At 40.3% G+C, this 18,782-nt stretch overlaps 1 protein-coding gene across 2 annotated transcripts in view; it reads right to left on the reverse strand.

Moving 5' to 3' along the window:
* The window catches only part of rasa3 (RAS p21 protein activator 3), a 290,025-nt gene extending 275,714 nt beyond the window's left edge, over positions 1-14,311 (reverse strand). Inside the window, exon 1 of one of the 2 annotated variants that reach the window (XM_039744665.1) lies at positions 13,986-14,311. In XM_039744665.1, the coding sequence (XP_039600599.1) occupies positions 13,986-14,040 (55 nt within the window). In that variant the 5' untranslated portion in view covers positions 14,041-14,311. The remainder of the gene's footprint in view (positions 1-13,985) is intronic. The other variant, XM_039744666.1, reaches the window with a different exon arrangement.
* Positions 14,312-18,782: the final 4,471 nt, after the last annotated feature.

The following is an 18,782-nucleotide window of genomic DNA, read 5'->3' on the forward strand; positions in this document are numbered from 1 at the left end:
TGTCTATCCCTATAAATTGTTCTTCATATAATGTTCCTGTTGTCTGATGAAATGGATGGCACCACTGATCTTATAAACAGTTAAAAACTGAAACAGTCATCCCAGGCATGCGCTTATACACTCTCCATTTCAACAATGACTACAATACATTTTACCCTTCTGGGCTACTCCTAATTTTTTTATTTGAGCCCTCAGATTAACACTAGAATTACCAGAGCCTACGAAAAAATTTGGAGATCCGTCCCACCTCAAATCACTTCTCACCTCTCCGTCAGCGTCTTTTGTCCTTTAAATGTGTTGATAAGCAGCAAGCAGTCTGCTATCACATTACCTGCGTGTCAGTTGCTTGGAGTTGTACACAGTAAGAAGTCAAGCAAAATGACACCTTTTATAAATACTATATTATTATTTGGAACACTTGCATTTCATGTGTGTTCCATGTCTACAACGATCTATGTAAACACATCGTTAAAAAAGAAATGATTTTCATGTTTTAGTAATAATTGACAAAATGTTGACATGAAGTTTATAATGTATGAAGCCTGAAGTCCAAATATCAAAGAAACACTTTCACAAAAGGTACAAATATAACAAAACAAGTGCGCTTTTATTCAAAAATATAACTGCAGAAAAACAACACGTGTTAGGGTGCGACATTGACACGCATTTACTATGACCTCTTTGAGAAGTGAGCTGCTTTTACTCTTACTATTTTAGAATAAAAACATTCATTTGATTTCATTCTGTAATGGCCGGTGTAAATGTAAGATACTTGTAAAGGTTAGCTTTGTTTTTTTTTTTAATATTCAGTTTCATTCTCTCAGTCACGTTCACGATCCCCTACCCTACCCTACCCCCCCCTACCCATCTGACACTGCTGTTTTCACATAAAGACAAGCTATAGCTCTGCACTCTGTAGGAAGTAAGTAAATAAATCCAAATAAATAACATTCAATCTGGCTTTTATGTAAGTAACATATAAATGTTGATGTACAAATATAACAATTCAAGTGCACTTTTATTCAAGACTATAACCGAAGAAAACAAGAAAGTCACAAGTACACTGCAAAGCTCCTATGTTAGAGCGACACGGGCATGCTCAAAAAACACGTGTAATGCCACGAAAAGTGCACACAGACACTTCAGTTTGCAAGCATTGGTTCGAGAATGCTGTCAGACTTTTAACATTTATATGTTACTTACATCTTGCCTGAAGTAGGGGCCTGAGTTGCCTCGAAAGCTTGCAATTTGGAATCTTTTCACTATGTTACTTACATAAAAGCCAGATTGAATGTTATTTACTACATAGCTGTTTTCAAATAAAGACGCGCTATAACAGAGGTGAACTCAGATCAAAGAAAGAGAACAGAAGCCCTCCCCGCAAGATACGTCCACTCACATATAAGAACAACGCAGCTGCACCAGGCGTAAAAGCAAAAGATGGCACTGTTTGAATGCAGGATGAAGTCCGGCATCATCCTGCCAATCACCTGTCCTTTAAAGAAACAGCATGGCTTAGAGAGCTCGCCAACGTTTCGTGCAAACTCATGTTTGTGATTATGTTTTGTGATGGTCTTTAAATAAGAAGCATTTATATGTTACTTATATAAAAGCCAGATCGAATGTTACTTATCTTGATTTATTTACTTATTTTCCTACAGTGTAAAGTCACAAGTAGACTGCAGAGCTTCCTCTGTTTGATCGACAAGGGCATGCTCACAAATTCCACATTTAATGTCACAAAAAATACCTGCTGACACTTTAGTGTGCGAGCAATGGCACAAGAATGCAGTTAGACTTTTTTTGGGCACATACACCATGCTTGTGTTTAAATCTGGACGGTGTAGCATTGGTGAGCTCTGTAAGCCGTGCTGTTGAAGGACAGGTGATTGGCAGTATGATGCCGGACTTTCGCCTTTACGCCTGGTGCAGCTGTGTTGTTCTTATATGTGAATGGACGTTTCTTGCGGGGAGGGCTTCTGTTTTCTCCGATCTGAGTTCACCTCAGTTATAGCGCATCTTTATTTGAAAACATCAGTGTCAGATCGGGACAAGCGTGAATGCGACAGAGAATAAAACTGAATAAAAAAATGCTGACTTTGACAAGCACTATAAATTTACAGGGGTTGTTACAGATGTAAATCAAATGTATGTTTTTATTGTATAATATTAACAATAATAGCAGCTCTCTACTCAAAACGGTAAACTTGAGAAGCTGCCAGCATCAAACCCAGAAGCTCTTGATTGGGAGTCAGCAGTTATTAACATTGCCCCAAGCAAGCTGTCGCATCAACCGCCTACCATAATCTGCTTTCTTTTTTCTTCAGTTAAATTCTTGAATAAAAGTGCACTTGTTTTGTTACACTTGTACCTTTTCTGAAAGTGTTTATTTCATATTTGTATTTCAGGCTTTACAAATTATACATTTCATGTCTACATTTTTTCAATTATTACTAAAACATGAAAAACGTTTCTGTCTTAACTACGTTTTACATAGATTGTTTCTAACACAGAATACACATGAAATGTAGTATTCCAAATGAGGATGTACTATTTTACCCTATAAAGCTCCAACACTTCATTCGAAGATAAACACTGAGCACTGAGAAACTTCTTTGCGAAATGAACTGCAGCAGTGGGTGGGGGGATGGGATACCAGGCTGCTTGCTGTTAATCGACACATTTACAGGACAAAAGACACTGATGGAGAGGTGAGAATGGATTTAAGGTGGGCTGGATTTATGAGCTTTCTTGTAGGCTCTGGTAATTCTAGTGTTAAAAATTTTAAGAACCCCTGATTTATATGTTCAAAACTCTTTAATATGTTCTACTTGCCTTTCGTAGATTCTTTCACCATTTGTTTTCATGTAAATGTTTAAATGATTTTCATACCATAAATGGCAGAGTTTAGCACCTGTTCTGTCACATCTCATTTATCATAAGTGATTAAAAATGAAAAGCACAGTGTTTTGTGTTGCTGCCTCAGAGCTCTATGGGCCTGGTGGATTCTATGTGTTCTCCCCTTCTCTCAGTGAATTTTTCTTGATGGTCCAGTTTCCTCCCACATTTCAAACACATACAGCTCTAAATGGTCCTGGCATGTGTTTGTGCACGTATGTGTGCCCGGCAAAGGACTGGCATTATACTGAAGGTAAGTTCCAAGGCTATACCTTCTTCACCTTCCTATGATCATTTAATGAAGAAAGTGGAATCAGAAAATGAATGTAAGATTAAATTTAAGAATTTAAGGCTCCATTCTATTATTGTGACTGCATGCTTTAATTTGGGCTCATGGAGACTATATTGGAAATAATGGGTACAAGGCACAGGAGAGTTCATTCACACACATAAGGTCAGCTTCATTAAATAAAGTACCTCACATGTTTTTATGATGTGTCACAGAAAACCTGTTTTCTAAATGCTGACCTCTAGCACTTTCCACCTAGTCAAGAAACTCTTTAAAAAATATCAGTTATGCCAGGCGGGACATGGCAGATCTACAGGCCTGTGAATGAAAATGAACTTTCAAGCACTGTTGGTTAGCGTGGGCCTGCGCTGTTTTCCGCCGAGTCAGTGAATCACGGCAGGATGTTGCCGACAGCTAACCCTCTCCGTCTCGCCCCAGAGGAATCCCAAACAGAACAGGCAGCAAGTCTTAGAAGGCCCTGAAACGTCATCCCCCAGTAATCCTTCCTCTGGCACAAGACACTTGAGAAGAAGGAAGGAAACTGAGACTATGCCAAATGCCACAGGCACATTTTGAGAAACAGAGGGAGGAAGGCAGGGATTAAAAAGGAAAGAGTAGCAGGTAACTCAAGTGAGTCGACCATGCCGTCATTTGAGAACACCATGGTCATTTCTTAAATGTTAAACACTGTGACTTCCAACTTTTCAGAGGATCACAAATTGTGACCTACAGACATCCTGTGTTTTTGCACATGTCTATAAGGTTGTCCCCTCTCAGTCTTTGCTAATTAATGCCGACACTGTGTTTATGCTTCACCCACTGCAGTCAGACCTCAATACAGCATTTCTTTATTCTTTTGATAAGGGAAACTCTCAGGACCCGCAGCCTCTTCCTATAGACATATAACATCTGCCAAGTGGAGACTCTTCTGGAGGTACAGACCCAGAGTTCAAACCAAGAAAAAAACAAGAAAATCTGACAGCTGCGGAAAAGCCAAAGGCAAACAAACGCATGGAAGACTCACCGGTGAAATGCAATGAACAGCTGACACACTCATGCCCGCCAAAAGCCAGCTCTCACTTCTACAAGAAGAGCAAACAGAATTTGATCCTTTCATGTGTACTAAAAAGCTCTTAAATTTCCCCTTTCTGATTTTCTCCAAGTCTACGGGGATGTGGTAGGACTCCAATTTCAAAGATTTCTCTGAAGGAGGATCCTGCGTGGCCTTCACCTTTGCACTAACCAATAAAAATGAACATCATGGGCCACCCTCCAGGGAACAATAAGGCTACTTTCTGCACCCCTGAAACCACTGAAGCCTATTTTGACCCACGACTAGCAAGCAAGAGTGACGCTAATGCACATGTGAGTTATCAGACATCGATGGCTTGAAGGAGACAAACGATCAACAAGAAAGCATTGCATTTTGTAGGTCCCTTCTTTTTTAATGGACTCCCCATTCGGGCACCTGGCTTTTACCAAATGTCTCAAATGGTGATGAGAGAAGGCAGAAAAACTGAGAAAGAGGAGGGACCACAAACACAAACAGTTGAAACAAGACAAAGATAATGATGACAGAAGATCAGTCAGCCCACGCAGGCCTGGGTGACTGGGCCAAAAGCTGCAGTTGGAAGACCGTGTGAACTGAGGAGTGTTTAAAAAAAAACGCAGTGAGGAGTAGAAACCGGATACAAAAATCAAAGCTTTATATTAGTGAGGCACAAGATCTCTACACATGCCCACCTCCCAGCGACCTTGTACTGGTCACATAACTAGAAACTGAAGAAAAGGCTACTCTGTGATAACCTGGTTTGCTGTTCAGGGCAGATATCTGCATGCTTCTGGGATAAAAAGAATTTGAGAATGCCTGGATGGGTGAAGATAAGCAACTAATTATAAGTCTTCTTAGAAGAGCCAAATACTACATATAATGTTAAATGGAATACAGAACCAAAAACCATGTGCACCCAGCCATGTCAACCCCACTGCTGCCTAACATAAGCAGAACACCAAATTAAATGCAAAGGCCAAACACACATCTCTCCATCCATTTCTGGGACTCACTTTTGCAGCTGGGTACAAGTGAAGAATCAGGACTAGATGGGATGCCAGTCCATAACAGGGCACGCATCTCCCACCAGGTCTGTCTAAAGTGTGCTGAAATACTGAAACATTCTTCTCTGCGGAGATACATACAAGCTGCACACACACTACAAGTGTACTCAGCTTGAAGGGGTGAAGCAGCAGTGTTAATCATGGTGCCAGCAGCCAGTATATAAAGTTGACTGAATTTATTGGAGGAAGCAGTGCAACGTGGACCTGACAACCAATGCAGAAAAAGCAAATTTTAACCAGACATGGAAACCACGGCCTAATATTAGAAAGAGGCAAAAAAGAAATCTGGTTGCAACATGGAAGCCAGCACCAGTGTCTCGAAATAGACACCACAGTGGGTGACTAATTTAACCAGATACAAAAACTGGTGCCAAATACTGACGTTGGTGTACTGAGGTTTACACTGCAGGGCCCAAATTGGGATATGAATGAGGATCCTGAGCGAAAGGCAACCCTTGTAAGTCGGACCAGCAAACAGCTGCTGTATTATTCATGCCAACTTGTACCTTGGCTGCTCAACCTGCAAAACCTCACAACAGTGAAGTGACTACAGGAAAGTGTGCAGAGGGCTCTTTACATGCGGGCAGCTATGAAAACTAACCAGAGAATCAAAGTAGGGGACATTGAGTGTATTTACATGCACTTTATTCACAGAAACCCAGTTTCAAAAATGCCATGTACAGTATAACCTTATTATGGTTACAGAAATCAGGATTTTGGTCTGTGAGAAACCAGGTTGATACACATAGATTTCTCAACAAGTAACCCAGTTATGTGGCCATGTAAATCCTTAACTGGGTTGCAGTTGAAGATTCTGTAGTCTGTGCATGCCTGTTTCATTCTGTTAACCTGTGAATGCCTTTGCTTCACACACACATCCATCATCCACAGGTTGAAAAAGGGTGGAAGAGTCCACAAAAACAAATGTCCGAGACACATGCTAGGGCAATCTCATTATTCCTTCTCCTGGTTGAAATAATCTGCCTTAACATTTCAGAAACTGCTAAATTTATATTGATGAGCTGAAAGTTGTCACACACATATAAGTAGGAGGCATTTGAAGGGATTGTGTGGGCATGTTAGTTCCACTCCAAGTCGAGAGGGGGTGCTGGTATTCACATCTTGCCCTTATTTATCCCCAACTATAAGCTGAAAATGTCGAGGACCTTTGAGGTCACTTCTGGTTTCACCTCTCAGACCCACCTCTTCCTACCCCAAACAATTACAATTAGCGATGGGAAATTCGGATCATTTTACCGACTCGGACCTTTGAGTCTCGTTCAGCAAAATGAACGAATCATTTTTCGAGTCATTTCGTTCAATTCTCTTTCCGCTCAGACTGCATAGATTAAGCTTATGGGGCTGTCACGTGATGAACGAACGACTCAAACCCGAAGACTCGAGATGAACTAATCAATTCTGTTTCCGGCTCAGACTGCATACTAGGTTAAGCTTATGGGGCTGTCACGTGATGAACGAAAGACTGGAAAAACCCGAAGACTCGAAACAGGTAAATCAATTCCAATACAGAAACTATAGGAAGTTCACTCCTATAGTCACTCCCACAAGACGACTCGTTCTTCCCGAGTCACATTAAAGATTCATTCAAAATGAACGGATCGTTCAAGAACGACCCATCACTAATTATAATCCTTCACCTGCATCATGGAGGAGGTTCTCTAGATGGACTCACGTATATAAAAATGCTCATGTTTCAATTTATTACTTGTGAAAATGATTAATCCTTTACAATATATTGGGGTCAACTCCTGGTGCCCCAACTGTTTTTCTGCTTTTGGTTGTTTAATTTTACAACAGACACTGCTAAGTCCAGGAGTACAGTCTCGGGATAAACAGGTTGCATGCTTCTTTTTGGATTCGCAGAGGCCATTGATGATGTTTTATGACAACAGAGTGTTTTGCCAAAGGAGGACTTCCTAAGTGGGCATGCAAATGTAAATGGGGCATTTTAAGAAAAAAAAGGTTTCTGTCTTAACTACACTGTGTGCACAATTATTAGGCAAGTGAGTATTTTGACCATATCATCATTTTTATGCGTATATTCCAACTCCAAGCTGTATTAACTTGAATGCTTATTGGATTTAAGCACGTCAGGTGATGTGTATTTGTGTAATGAGGGAGGGTGTGGCCTAAGGAGATCAACACCCTATATCAAGGTGTGCAGAATTATTAGGCAGCTAGTTTTCCTCAGGCAAAATGGGCCAAAAAAGAGATTTAACTGACTCTGAAGTCAAAAATTGTAAAAAGTCTTTCAGAGGGATGCAGCACTTTTGGAATTGCTAAGATATTGGTGTGTGATCACAGAACCATCAAACATTTTGTTGCAAATAGTCAACAGGGTCGCAAGAAACGTGTTGAGAACAAAAGACGCAAATTAGCTGCCAAAGATTTGAGAAGAATCAAACGTGAAGCTACCAGGAACCCATTATCCTCCAGTACTTTCATATTCCAGAGCTGCAACCTACCTGGAGTGCCCAGAAGTACAAGGTGTTCAGTGCTCAAAGACATGGCCAAGGTAAGGAGGGCTGAAACCCAACCACCACTGAACAAGAAACATAAGTTGAAACGTCAAAACTGGGCCAAGAAATATCTGAAGACAGATTTTTTTCAAAGGTTTTATGGACCGATGAGATGAGAGTGACTCTTGATGGACCAGATGGATGGACCTGTGGATCAGTAATGGGCACAGAGCTCCACTCCAACGTGGAGGTGGGGTACTGGTATGAGCTGGTATTTTTAAAGATGAGCTAGTTGGACCTTTTGCATTGAAGATGAACTCAAAATCAACTCCCAAACCTACTGCCAGTTTTTCGAAGACACTTTCTTCAAACAGTGATACAGGAAAAAGACCATGATTTTTATGCAGGCCAATGCTCCATCACTTGCATCGAAGTTCTCCACTGCGTGGCCAGCCAGTAAAGGCCTTAAAGATGAAGGAATAATGACATGGCCCCTTCCTCATCTGACCTAAACCCTATCGAGAACTTGTGGGCACTTCTTAAACGCTAGATTTACGGGGGAGAAAAACAATACACCTCTCTGAAGAGTGTCTGGGAGGCTGTAGTCACTGCTCCACAAAAAGCTGATCGTCAACAGATCAAGAAACTGACAGACTCCATGAATGGAAAGGCTTATGACTGTTATTGGAAAGAAGGGTGGCTATATTGGTCATTGATTGATTGATTGATTTTTTTTGAAATGTCAGAGATGTTTATTTGTAAATTTTGAGGTGTTTGTTTATTATTCTCACTATAACAGATGAAAATAAACAAGTGAGATGGGAAAATTTTCATTTTTCCTTTAGTTGCTTAATAAATCTGCACACTAATAGTTGCCTAATAATTGTGCGCACATATGTATTCCCCTGATGATGTTCACACTCACATTTCCGTTGTGAAACATTCAGGTTTCAGGTTTATTAACATTTTGGATTGACTGATAGCACTGTGTTTGTTCCATATTAAAATTAATCCTCAAAAATACAACTTGCCTAATAATTGTGCACACAGTGTAGATTACTCACCTTATTCTGGCTTTGTGTGTACATGTAAACTCACTCATTGTGATCACTCAAAGGAAAGTGGGTGACTGAATTCCCAAGTAATGTAATTTGTGATGTTTTTGCTCCTTAAAAAAAAGGTATGACAAGGGGAAAAATGAAAAACAAGGAAGACAGACTTAAAAGAACACAAATGACAATGCTGAGGTGTACTTTTGGTATCTTGCTGATGAAGACACTGAGGAATGAGGACGTTAGGAGTGATAAAGACCAGTAAAAAAATTAGAGAAACTGAACTGAGATGTTACGGACATGTGGTTATGAAAAAAGAGGGAGAGATGAGTGAGAAAGGATGGAGATGGTCTGTCATAGACAGACATCTGAGGATGGGAATGCTGGGGCTGGATATCTGGTAGAGGTGAGGGAGGAGGATATGGAGGATAGGTAAAGAAAGAGGATACATTCTCTCAGCAAACTGGCACATAAGCTTTTTGGGCAAAACTGGAAAATGCTTGTAGAAAATCAAAAAAGGGTTCAAGAGCAAAAGGAAATCAAAGCCAAAATGAGGGACAAAATCCAAGGTAAAGAGAACAAGCAAGATGTCAAAACCAAAAGTAACATGCAAGTTGAGTTTGCACAAAGCTTTTTGACAATTTTGGTATCTGCAGATCGGATAAGGAAGTTAATTCCTAGCCGTCCTTTTATCCTATCATGTTAATTAAGCCACACCCCTAGAGATGCATGAAAGCAGACCCATAAACAAGATTTCAAAATGGTGGCAAATGAGGACCTAATACATTGAAGATGTGTCAAAACTAAAAACAAAATCTAAGCCATTATGAATTTCAGGCAATTAATGAAAGGATCAGAATCCTCCACATCAAAAACCACCAGTACAAGTACAAAATTATACTAAGTATTCGGAATAAAACCAAGAGACAGTGGTGGGAAGAAGAACAAGAAGAAGGATACAGAGAGTTACTGTGGTTGCTTGATTAAATAAAGCATTACATTTTAGTGATCAGTTGGTTACTTCAGTGAGCTGCACAGTTTATCACTTATCACTGTCTTTGATGTTTAGTGACATCTGCAGGATTGGAGGGTGACTAAGAACACGCCTTGCTTATAGGCACAGTGTATATATAGCCTTGACTTCGACAAGAATAATAAATCCCATTATTCAGTTGAACTTTTGAGAAGGACTCATTTAACCTGAGCCTTGTTCCACTCAACTCCTCGAAACTTGCCTTTTTTGTACTGCTGATTTGATAAATCACCGATGCAAAAGAGTCCATTTTGTAAGGCTAGAGTCCTCAGCTCAGACTGGGAAGGGAAGAAGACGCGCTAAAGGAGACTTTCTGACTGAGAGTGCTTTTCTCATGACAAGCTCAATAAATTTCAACTTTCTCAGTGAAATCCAAATGTACTAAGGTATGTTTCATACAGTTGACACCCTCGCCATATGTTGGTCCCACAAGACAAGAAGGTGAGTTAAATACTCCACACAAAGACTGAATAGCAGCCGACTTAGCCAAGCAAACATTTGGGCTTTTCATCTACAAGAACATATAATACTCAGAATTGATCAGAACCAATACCTAAAGCAAACAGTCAGGGGAACCTGTGAATAACATCAACAGGTTCCAAGAAAGCAAGTGACAGCATAAAATATTACATACAGAAGTAAAACCTCCATCATCAGAACCCACTCTATCTGTCACTGGACACAATCGTATGCATACAATTTAGAGTTTCCAATTCAACTAAAATTTATAGGTTGATAGGAGGAAAACCTGAGCTGACACACAGAGAATGAACTAACTCCACACATGAAGTGGCCATCCTAGAATTTCACTGCAGCTGTGAAGCACCCATGACAGAACAGTTTATTTGGATATCCATTTTATGTCTCTCTCTTTCATTATTAAGAGGCACACAAGAAATTCAAAACCTCTGAAATGAATTTGATTTCCACTGTTTTAACACTTTAAGAAACTCTGCTGCACTTGCAGTGTGCAACAGTACAAAACCTTACTTCAGATACAAGCAAATGAATGTGAAAATGTGAATACCAATACAAAAAGCAGCACTGGCCATCTTGAAACTTCCTATTATGTGGTCAATATCTCCTTGTAATAGCTGCAGAAGCCTTGAAATGAGCAAGGCTGGTTGATTCCAGTGTTACATGGCACATGTGACAAAATGCCACCAGTGCCATCTCACCACAAATTTGCCACTCACCTTTATTCTTGTCTCTTTTTTTCTAATTTTACGGTGGGGTGAGTTTTTGATTTCCCTTTATACAAAAACCAAAACAACCTCCACCCTGTCCTGAGAAATAAAACAAATGCAACCACAAGTGAGTCATAACACTAAAGAAGGCAAGCAGAATCCTAATTCTGCTGAAGCCCTCAACTGTGCACCTCTGCATCAACCCACAGACTACACACAGCAAGCCTACAGGGCATCATTACTTGCTTCTGTGATACATTTTCCACCATTGATCTTCAAGCGTGAACTCTTAGATAATTTCACTAATCGTATCTAATATGACTTATTTGTGTACTCTGTTTCCTCAGTGACTTAGTCTTGTGATGATGTAAGGTGCATTTTCTTAAATTCTTAATGCATTGTCCTCCATTGGTTACCCTCTTAAATGGACTTATTTTGTAAAATGGCTTCTCTACATCTCAAAGACATGTGCATTAAGATACACTAAATTTATCAGTTTCAATGTGGCCTGCAATAGACTGACATCCTGTCTCGTGCCCAGTGCTACCAGAATAAGCACCAGCTATCTCTGTGTTGACAAACCAAATAAGAAGAGGTAATGGATTTACTTTCACCCTTCATGCATATCTTTAATCCATCCATCCCTTTTAATGTTTGCATTCTCCTAACCAGCTGGAGTCTGTATTAACAAAAATGAGCACAAGATAAGAGTTAAGAACAGAATGTCAGGTCAGCCCAGCTTAGCCTACAGTCGCGCACACACACACTCAAGTTTAGCCAGCTGTTCCATTACTTCTGCATTACTTGTTAGCCATCTAAGTTGTTCAGAAGAACGTTAATCTATGCATCACAGCAAGAAAGTGAATTATAGTTTTCTGAAGGGGACTTTGGAGATATAAAGGAGGCCCTCAGAAATAAAGTGTGCTCAAGCGAACAGCCCATAAAATAAGACAAAGAAGAGCTTCAAAATCAAAAAGAATCTAATATCACCAAAAGCTCAGCTACAAACATTTTGAGAGGGCTTCACTTGCAATATTCTGTATAAACAAAGAGGGGGTCAAAAGCTGAAAAAATCTACTACAAATACTTCAGAAGTATAAATGTGTGTCTTCAAGGCAAGGCAGGATAGACAATATGGAGAGATTCCTTCTGAAAGGTACTATATAATTAAAACAAACGAAACTGGACGAGACCTGAAACTATCAATAACCACATTGCAGATGTTGTGTCCCAGTGCATCAGAAGATGTACAGATTAACTTATAAAACAACCAAAAGAAGCTAGACAATGGTACACAAAAATCAGCTGCAAAGTAAATGCATAAAGCAAGAAAAGGATTTAGTGAAGGATGCTAGATAAAAACAGCATGTGCAATCTGATAACCATAAACAGAGCTCACCTAAATGCAAGTCTGTACAGAAAAAAACAGGCTTTCTGCATGTGCAGAGAATAGGATGAGTTGTCTGTGAAAGGCACTATATAACAAAATAAAAAAAAAATTGACAATGCAACTGAAAGCCCACCTCAAAAAGGTAGACATGCGGGTTAAAGCAGATATAGCAGATTTGAAAGGGACTACTATATACAGAGAGCCAAAATGGGGAGTGAATGTAAATATGGCAATACAACAGAAAATGCAGAAAAGCAGTAGAAGAAGAGGTCCTATTGACCTTTAACAGGTGAATACTCAGAAAACTGTTACAGTAAATACAAAGGGTAAGCAAGCTTGACAGATAAATCTAAAAGACATGACAGATAGATAGATAGATAGATAGATAGATAGATAGATAGATAGATAGATAGATAGATAGATAGATAGATAGATCTACAAAGTTACACAGCTGATCCCCCAAAGTTTCCGCAGTAACTGCCTTCCCAGCACACAGATCGTTAAATTCCCGTTCAGCATTGTGATGTACCAAGTCTTACTCCAATTTCCATTTTTATTCCGTTCATTATTGTTGTTTACATCTTACTTTCAAACAGATCGCTAGGCCAGTAAAATGTTCCATGCGGCCCTGGTGTTGGGTTACAAAAAGAGAGCACAACACATGGTTCCCATCAGCTAACCCTAACCCTTCGCTATACTGGTCAACCATTTAGGTTCTTGAAGCTAACACAGCTTCAACGTTGGCTGTTATCTATTTGTTTTATGTATTTGCTTACACGTTTGTTTATTTGTTTGCTGTATAATTTACAGAAACTGTCTCTTGTCATTAGTTTTCCGAAAGCAAACAAGGGATTGCAAACCACAATGACTCATTCAGCGCTACAGGAGAACCGACAGTGACAGCGTCTGCCACTATTTTACTAGATAGATAGATAGATAGATAGATAGATAGATAGATAGATAGATAGATAGATAGATAGATAGATAGATAGATAGATAGTGTTGAAAAAATAGGTCAATCGAATATGGTATGTTTGTCGAACAAGTTCTCTTCCATTGAACACCGCTAGAACTTTAGAACAGACTCTCCAAGAGGAAACAATCCCTCGTTTTTCAAACTTAAAACCGTACGCAACATCTCGGTGATGATCTGCCCGGCGTCAAAATGTCAGTAATCTGTCTACAAAATAACATTTCATCCATCTTTACGTCAATATCTCTTTAGAAAGCCCTCATAACTGTAGCCCGTCTCTCTTGCCCGAGGTGCAGCAATATCAGATTTTTTAAAAGATATATAAAATGCATATCCCATTTGCACCCGCTGTGTTATAAGGCGAGTCTGCCCTTGCAAAACTTCTGACAGCGCTGCAGAAACCGAAAAGAGAAAAAAAAAATGCTTCTGGATTTTCCGCTACATTCCCACACGCGAACCACATCAGACATCGCGTAAGAGTCACTTACAGCATGCTAAATGACTGCTGATGTTTAAAGACGAACGCACGTATTTGTCTCCAGCTGTTTCTCTTCTGTCCGTCACTTACCTATTTTGATTTTGACGCTTTGAAAAACTCGCAGCCCCTCTTCCTCCACGGCCATTGTCACAATCAGCCCCGATGTTTCCCGTTGTGCGTCTCGTGCTGGCCGGACGGCGGGTGCTTTGCAGCGTTAGGTTCGCCTATTGGTATCGTGGGCAGTTCTCTGTGGGCAGTTGTCTCTCTCTCTCTCTCTCTCTCTCTCTCACCGTCTTTCTCACTCTCTCTCTGTCTCTGTCTCCTCTCTTCTCTCTCTCTCTCTCTCTGTAATTCTGTTTCAACGCGCGCACTCTGCCAGGCAAGCAGTCTGTTCAAACTCTCAGGACACTGACACCGGAGTGGCTCTCTGGCCCCGCCCCTCCACAGTGTGAGGAAGGCGTGTGACATTTGGAGTTATGCGAATGAGCGCTTCCTAGCGGGTTTGGTCTGCACATAATAGTCTGAAAGAAAAAAATAAAAAAAAAACTATAATACTTTGAGTTTCGCTTAAGAACAAGGCACAGCACGTATCTTCATACGAAGTTTTCAGTTTTGCCGTTTCAGAATCAGGAAATGCGAATCTAAATTTATCTCAAAGTTAACCTCTGAACACTACTCAGTCTCATCTGAGGAAGCTCCTCTGTTTATTATTATTATGATTATTATTATTATTAAACATGAGAAAGCACTTCCAAAGATGAGACTGGTTGAATCTTTGTTTTGCACGGCTGCAGTGATTTTATGTTTACAGTACAACCTCAACTGTACAAACTAATTGTCAGTGTATTTTCTATCTGTCACACTCATTCACTCCTGCCAGACCAACTGAGAATCATCTAACATGCAGTCTTTGGGAAAAGGGAGTCAGACCTACAGATACACAGGGAGAACATGCAAACTCTGCACATATAGTTCTCAGGTCGTGATTCCAACCAACAGATTTGGAGTTTGAAGGTAGCACCACTAACCACTGTGCCAAACTCGACTATGCTACCCAGAAACTAACTTGATTCCTGCTTTCCCACAAACCATGCTCAGAATAAAGCAGGCTTACAAGACGGATGACAAAATACTGAAAATGCATCACAAAGAACACAGCCATCAAAACTAAACTTTGTACAAATAAAAACAATATAGCAGTAAGAGCTCATCGTGACACATTAGATCAAATATAATTCACATAAAAATTAAAACCACATTTACACTTTCCAAATCATTGATGCAAATTGTAACTGCTCTTCCTATGATTTAAACCTGTAGATGTTTGTTTAAATTTAAAGTCATTAGTAGATTAATAGCAGCTAAGTTGCTTTTTATCCTTGGAACCCGAGACCTGAATTTGAAATTGAGAATGTGGTGGGTGAGTCCTGTCTGCTTTCTGTAATACTTGCTTATTAAACAGGTCTGTGATATTTACATGTTGAAATCTTGTTCTTTTACTGTTTCATTTTACAATTTGACTTAATCTGGTTTTGTTGCTGACATTAGGATTTCCAAACCAGGCCAGCAAAACATAAGTAAAGACAGACTCAATACATATTCATTCTGTTAGACCTCAGTGAAGCCTTTGACACTGTCAGCCATGGCATTCTACTGTCTAGAATGGAGAACATGCTGTGTATCTCTGGCACTGCCCTCCAGTGGTTCAGGTTGTATCTGACATATAGGCAAGAGTTTGTTAGTCTTGGCAACAGCAGATCCATCTCAGCTCCAGTCACTTAAGGAGTTCCTCAGGGCTCTGTCATCGGCTATTCTCGTCTGTATTTATATGCTTCCCCTTGGCCATATTATTCATAGCTTTGGACTAGGTTATCATTTTTATACAGAAGATACTCTGCTCTGTTTCAATGTTAAAAGTGGAACTTCATCAGAGCTTTGTCAGCTTACAACTTGCCTCAGTGAAATTAAAACCTGGATGGAGCAGAACTCTTTCAATTTAAACTCCTGCAAATTGGGACTAAAGTACAACTTAATTAAAATGAGCTCCTTCCCAGTCAGTCTTGGTGGTGATCTCATCAGACCTGCCTTTACTGCTAAGAATCTTATTATCATTTTTGATTCCTCCCTTATTCCGTCCACAAAAATCACATTAAGAAACTTTCATACTTTCACCTCCGTAACATATCTCGTGTTTGCTCCTTCCTCTCGTTATCTAACGCTGAGAAACTTGTCCATGCTTTTATCACATCCCGCATCGATTATTGTAACTCGCTGCTGGCAGGTGCCCCTTCTAATCTTATATCACTGCTCCAGTTGATTCAAAACTCAGCTGTAAGAGTCCTTACTCGAACCAGCAACAGTTAGCACATCACACCCATCCTGCTTCGCCTTCATTGGCTCCCTGTGTCTTACAGAATCAAATATAAAATCCTACTAATAACCTACAAAGCCTTAAACGACCTTGCGCCAAACTATAGTGACCTCCTCCATCACAATGTGCCTGCCCGCTCACTAAGGTCCTCTGATTCTGGCAGTCTTGTTGTGCCCCACACTAATCTCCACTCTTTGGTGACAGGGCCTTCAGCTGTATAGCGCCCAGACTCTGGAATGACCTACTGAAATGAATCAGGTCAGCTGACACCATGAATTCTTTTAAAAAACAACTCAAAAGTCATCTGTTCAGGAAGGCTTTTAGTTCTACTTGACTCTATTACCCTTCTCTCAGTTTACCTCTCTGTCAAGATGCTCACGTAACCAGTATGTGTGTGTTAGACCATGAATTATGTTGTCTGTTAGGTTTTTCTACTGTCTTAATCTTCTTTATTTATTTATCTGGTTTGTACTATGCTATATACTGTATACCCTGCCGTTCTTTCTTATATTTTGTAAGTGCCTTGAGCATGGGAAAGGCGCTATATAAATAAAATATATTATTATTATTTGTATTTAAATACAATTTATAAAAATATATATATATTAGGGCCAGCAAGCTAAATAAGAATAGCATGCAACATTGTGCTGATGCTGCTGTTTCAGGGACGACCAAAACTCACAGTAAAAAGCCTGGAGATCTTCAACCTGGAGCTGATCATCAAGACTGACAGAGCCTCATAAATACAGTTGGTGGAGTATTTCAGAGAGAAGGAGCCACAATATGAAACGACTGCTTGTGGAGATCTAAACAGTGGTGTGTTGGAACTGTCAGAAGGCCAATGGCAGATCTCAAATTCCTAATATGTTTGTATTGTGTTGGTGAAGTGGACAAAGTTTGTGCAGTGTTGGAATAAACATCTTGACAAGCTGGCAAAAGAGTTCTGAAGTAGATTCAGTGTTGGATGGGAAGCTGGTGCAGTCGAGCCAAAAGAAGAGAAATGTGCTCAGGGCATTTTGTTTGGGTGAGGCAGTAGCATGGAAGGAAGGCCCTCCCTCCCAACTCGATGAAACAATCAAGTATCTTCAATGACCAAAGGGGTTGCCCCCTCCCAGCACAATTAAGCGATCGAGTCCCACAGCAAATTGAGAGTGAGAAATATCATGCTGCATTAAATGACTCGATGTTCACGCGCTGCACTGTTAAAAGTATAAGCAACTCTCTGTTAAGGAGCTAAGTCACCCTGGGGCCTGTGGGGGTCTTAATCTGTCCTTGTCTCTGGATAAGAATACATAAAAAAAGAAAAAAAAGGTTTGAACTTGAAGAGACTTTTCCACCTTGGCAGTTTCCATCTTCACAGAATATTCTCAAACTAGCTTCAATCAATTCAGGATGGTGGTGGGGTTTGAGCAAATCTGGAGCTAGTGCACAGCTGTGGAGCGGGTGCCAGCCCACTGCAAAGTCCACTCATGAATACATCCACACAGATCCAATTTAGAATCAAAAATCAACTTGACAAATACATCTCAGGGGATGAGTGAGGAAACCCATACAAGCACAGGAAGAACAGGCAAACTCCACTGAGACAGCAACCGGATGTGGAGGTCAGACTCAGCAAACTGGATAATTGAGCACAACAGTGCTAACCATTGTGATACACCCTACTTAAACACTCCAAAGAAATCAAGATAGTCATACTTTCAACATAGTACTTCAAAGTCCCCTCATGGACCCCGTGATCATCAGAGGTGATTGTGTGCAGAGGGTGCAGACCTATAAATATCTGTGAGTGCAGCTAGATGACAAATTGGACTGGACTGCCAATACTGAAGCTCTGTGTAAGAAAGGTCAGAGCCGACGATACTTTCTTAGAAGACTGGCATCCTTCAACATCTGCAATAAGATGCTGCAGATGTTCTACCAGACGGTTGTGGCGAGTGCCCTCTTCTACACGGTGGTGTGCTGGGGAGGCAGCATAAAGATGAAGGACGCCTCACGCCTGAACAAACTGGTGAGGAAGGCAGGCTCTATTGTAGGAATAAAGTTGGATAGTTTAACATCTGTGGCAGAGCGACGGGCATTAAGCAAACTCCTGTCAATCATGAATAATCCACCGCATCCACTGAACAGTGTCATCTCCAGACAGAGGAGTAGCTTCAGTGATAGACTTTTGTTACTGTCTTGCTCCACTGACAGACTGAGGAGATCATTCCTCCCCCACACTATGTGACTCTTCAGTTCCATCCGGTGGAGTAAATGCGAACATTACTCAAAGTTATTGTCTGCTTTTACATGCATTTTTATTACTCTTTAATTTAATATTGTTTTTTGTATCAGTATACTGCTGCTGGATTATGTGAATTTCCCCTTGGGATTAATAAAGTATCTATCTATCTATCTATCTATCTAAATACACTGGAAACTAACTGGAGCCATATGGAACACAACATTGCCTAACATTTTTTGAAACTTCCATCAGTGCCCCTACCTGTTCACTGAAAAACCTTTTGTCTGTC

The sequence above is a fragment of the Polypterus senegalus genome, chromosome 2 (assembly GCF_016835505.1).
Source record: "Polypterus senegalus isolate Bchr_013 chromosome 2, ASM1683550v1, whole genome shotgun sequence".
In the NCBI taxonomy this organism is placed as follows: domain Eukaryota; kingdom Metazoa; phylum Chordata; class Cladistia; order Polypteriformes; family Polypteridae; genus Polypterus; species Polypterus senegalus.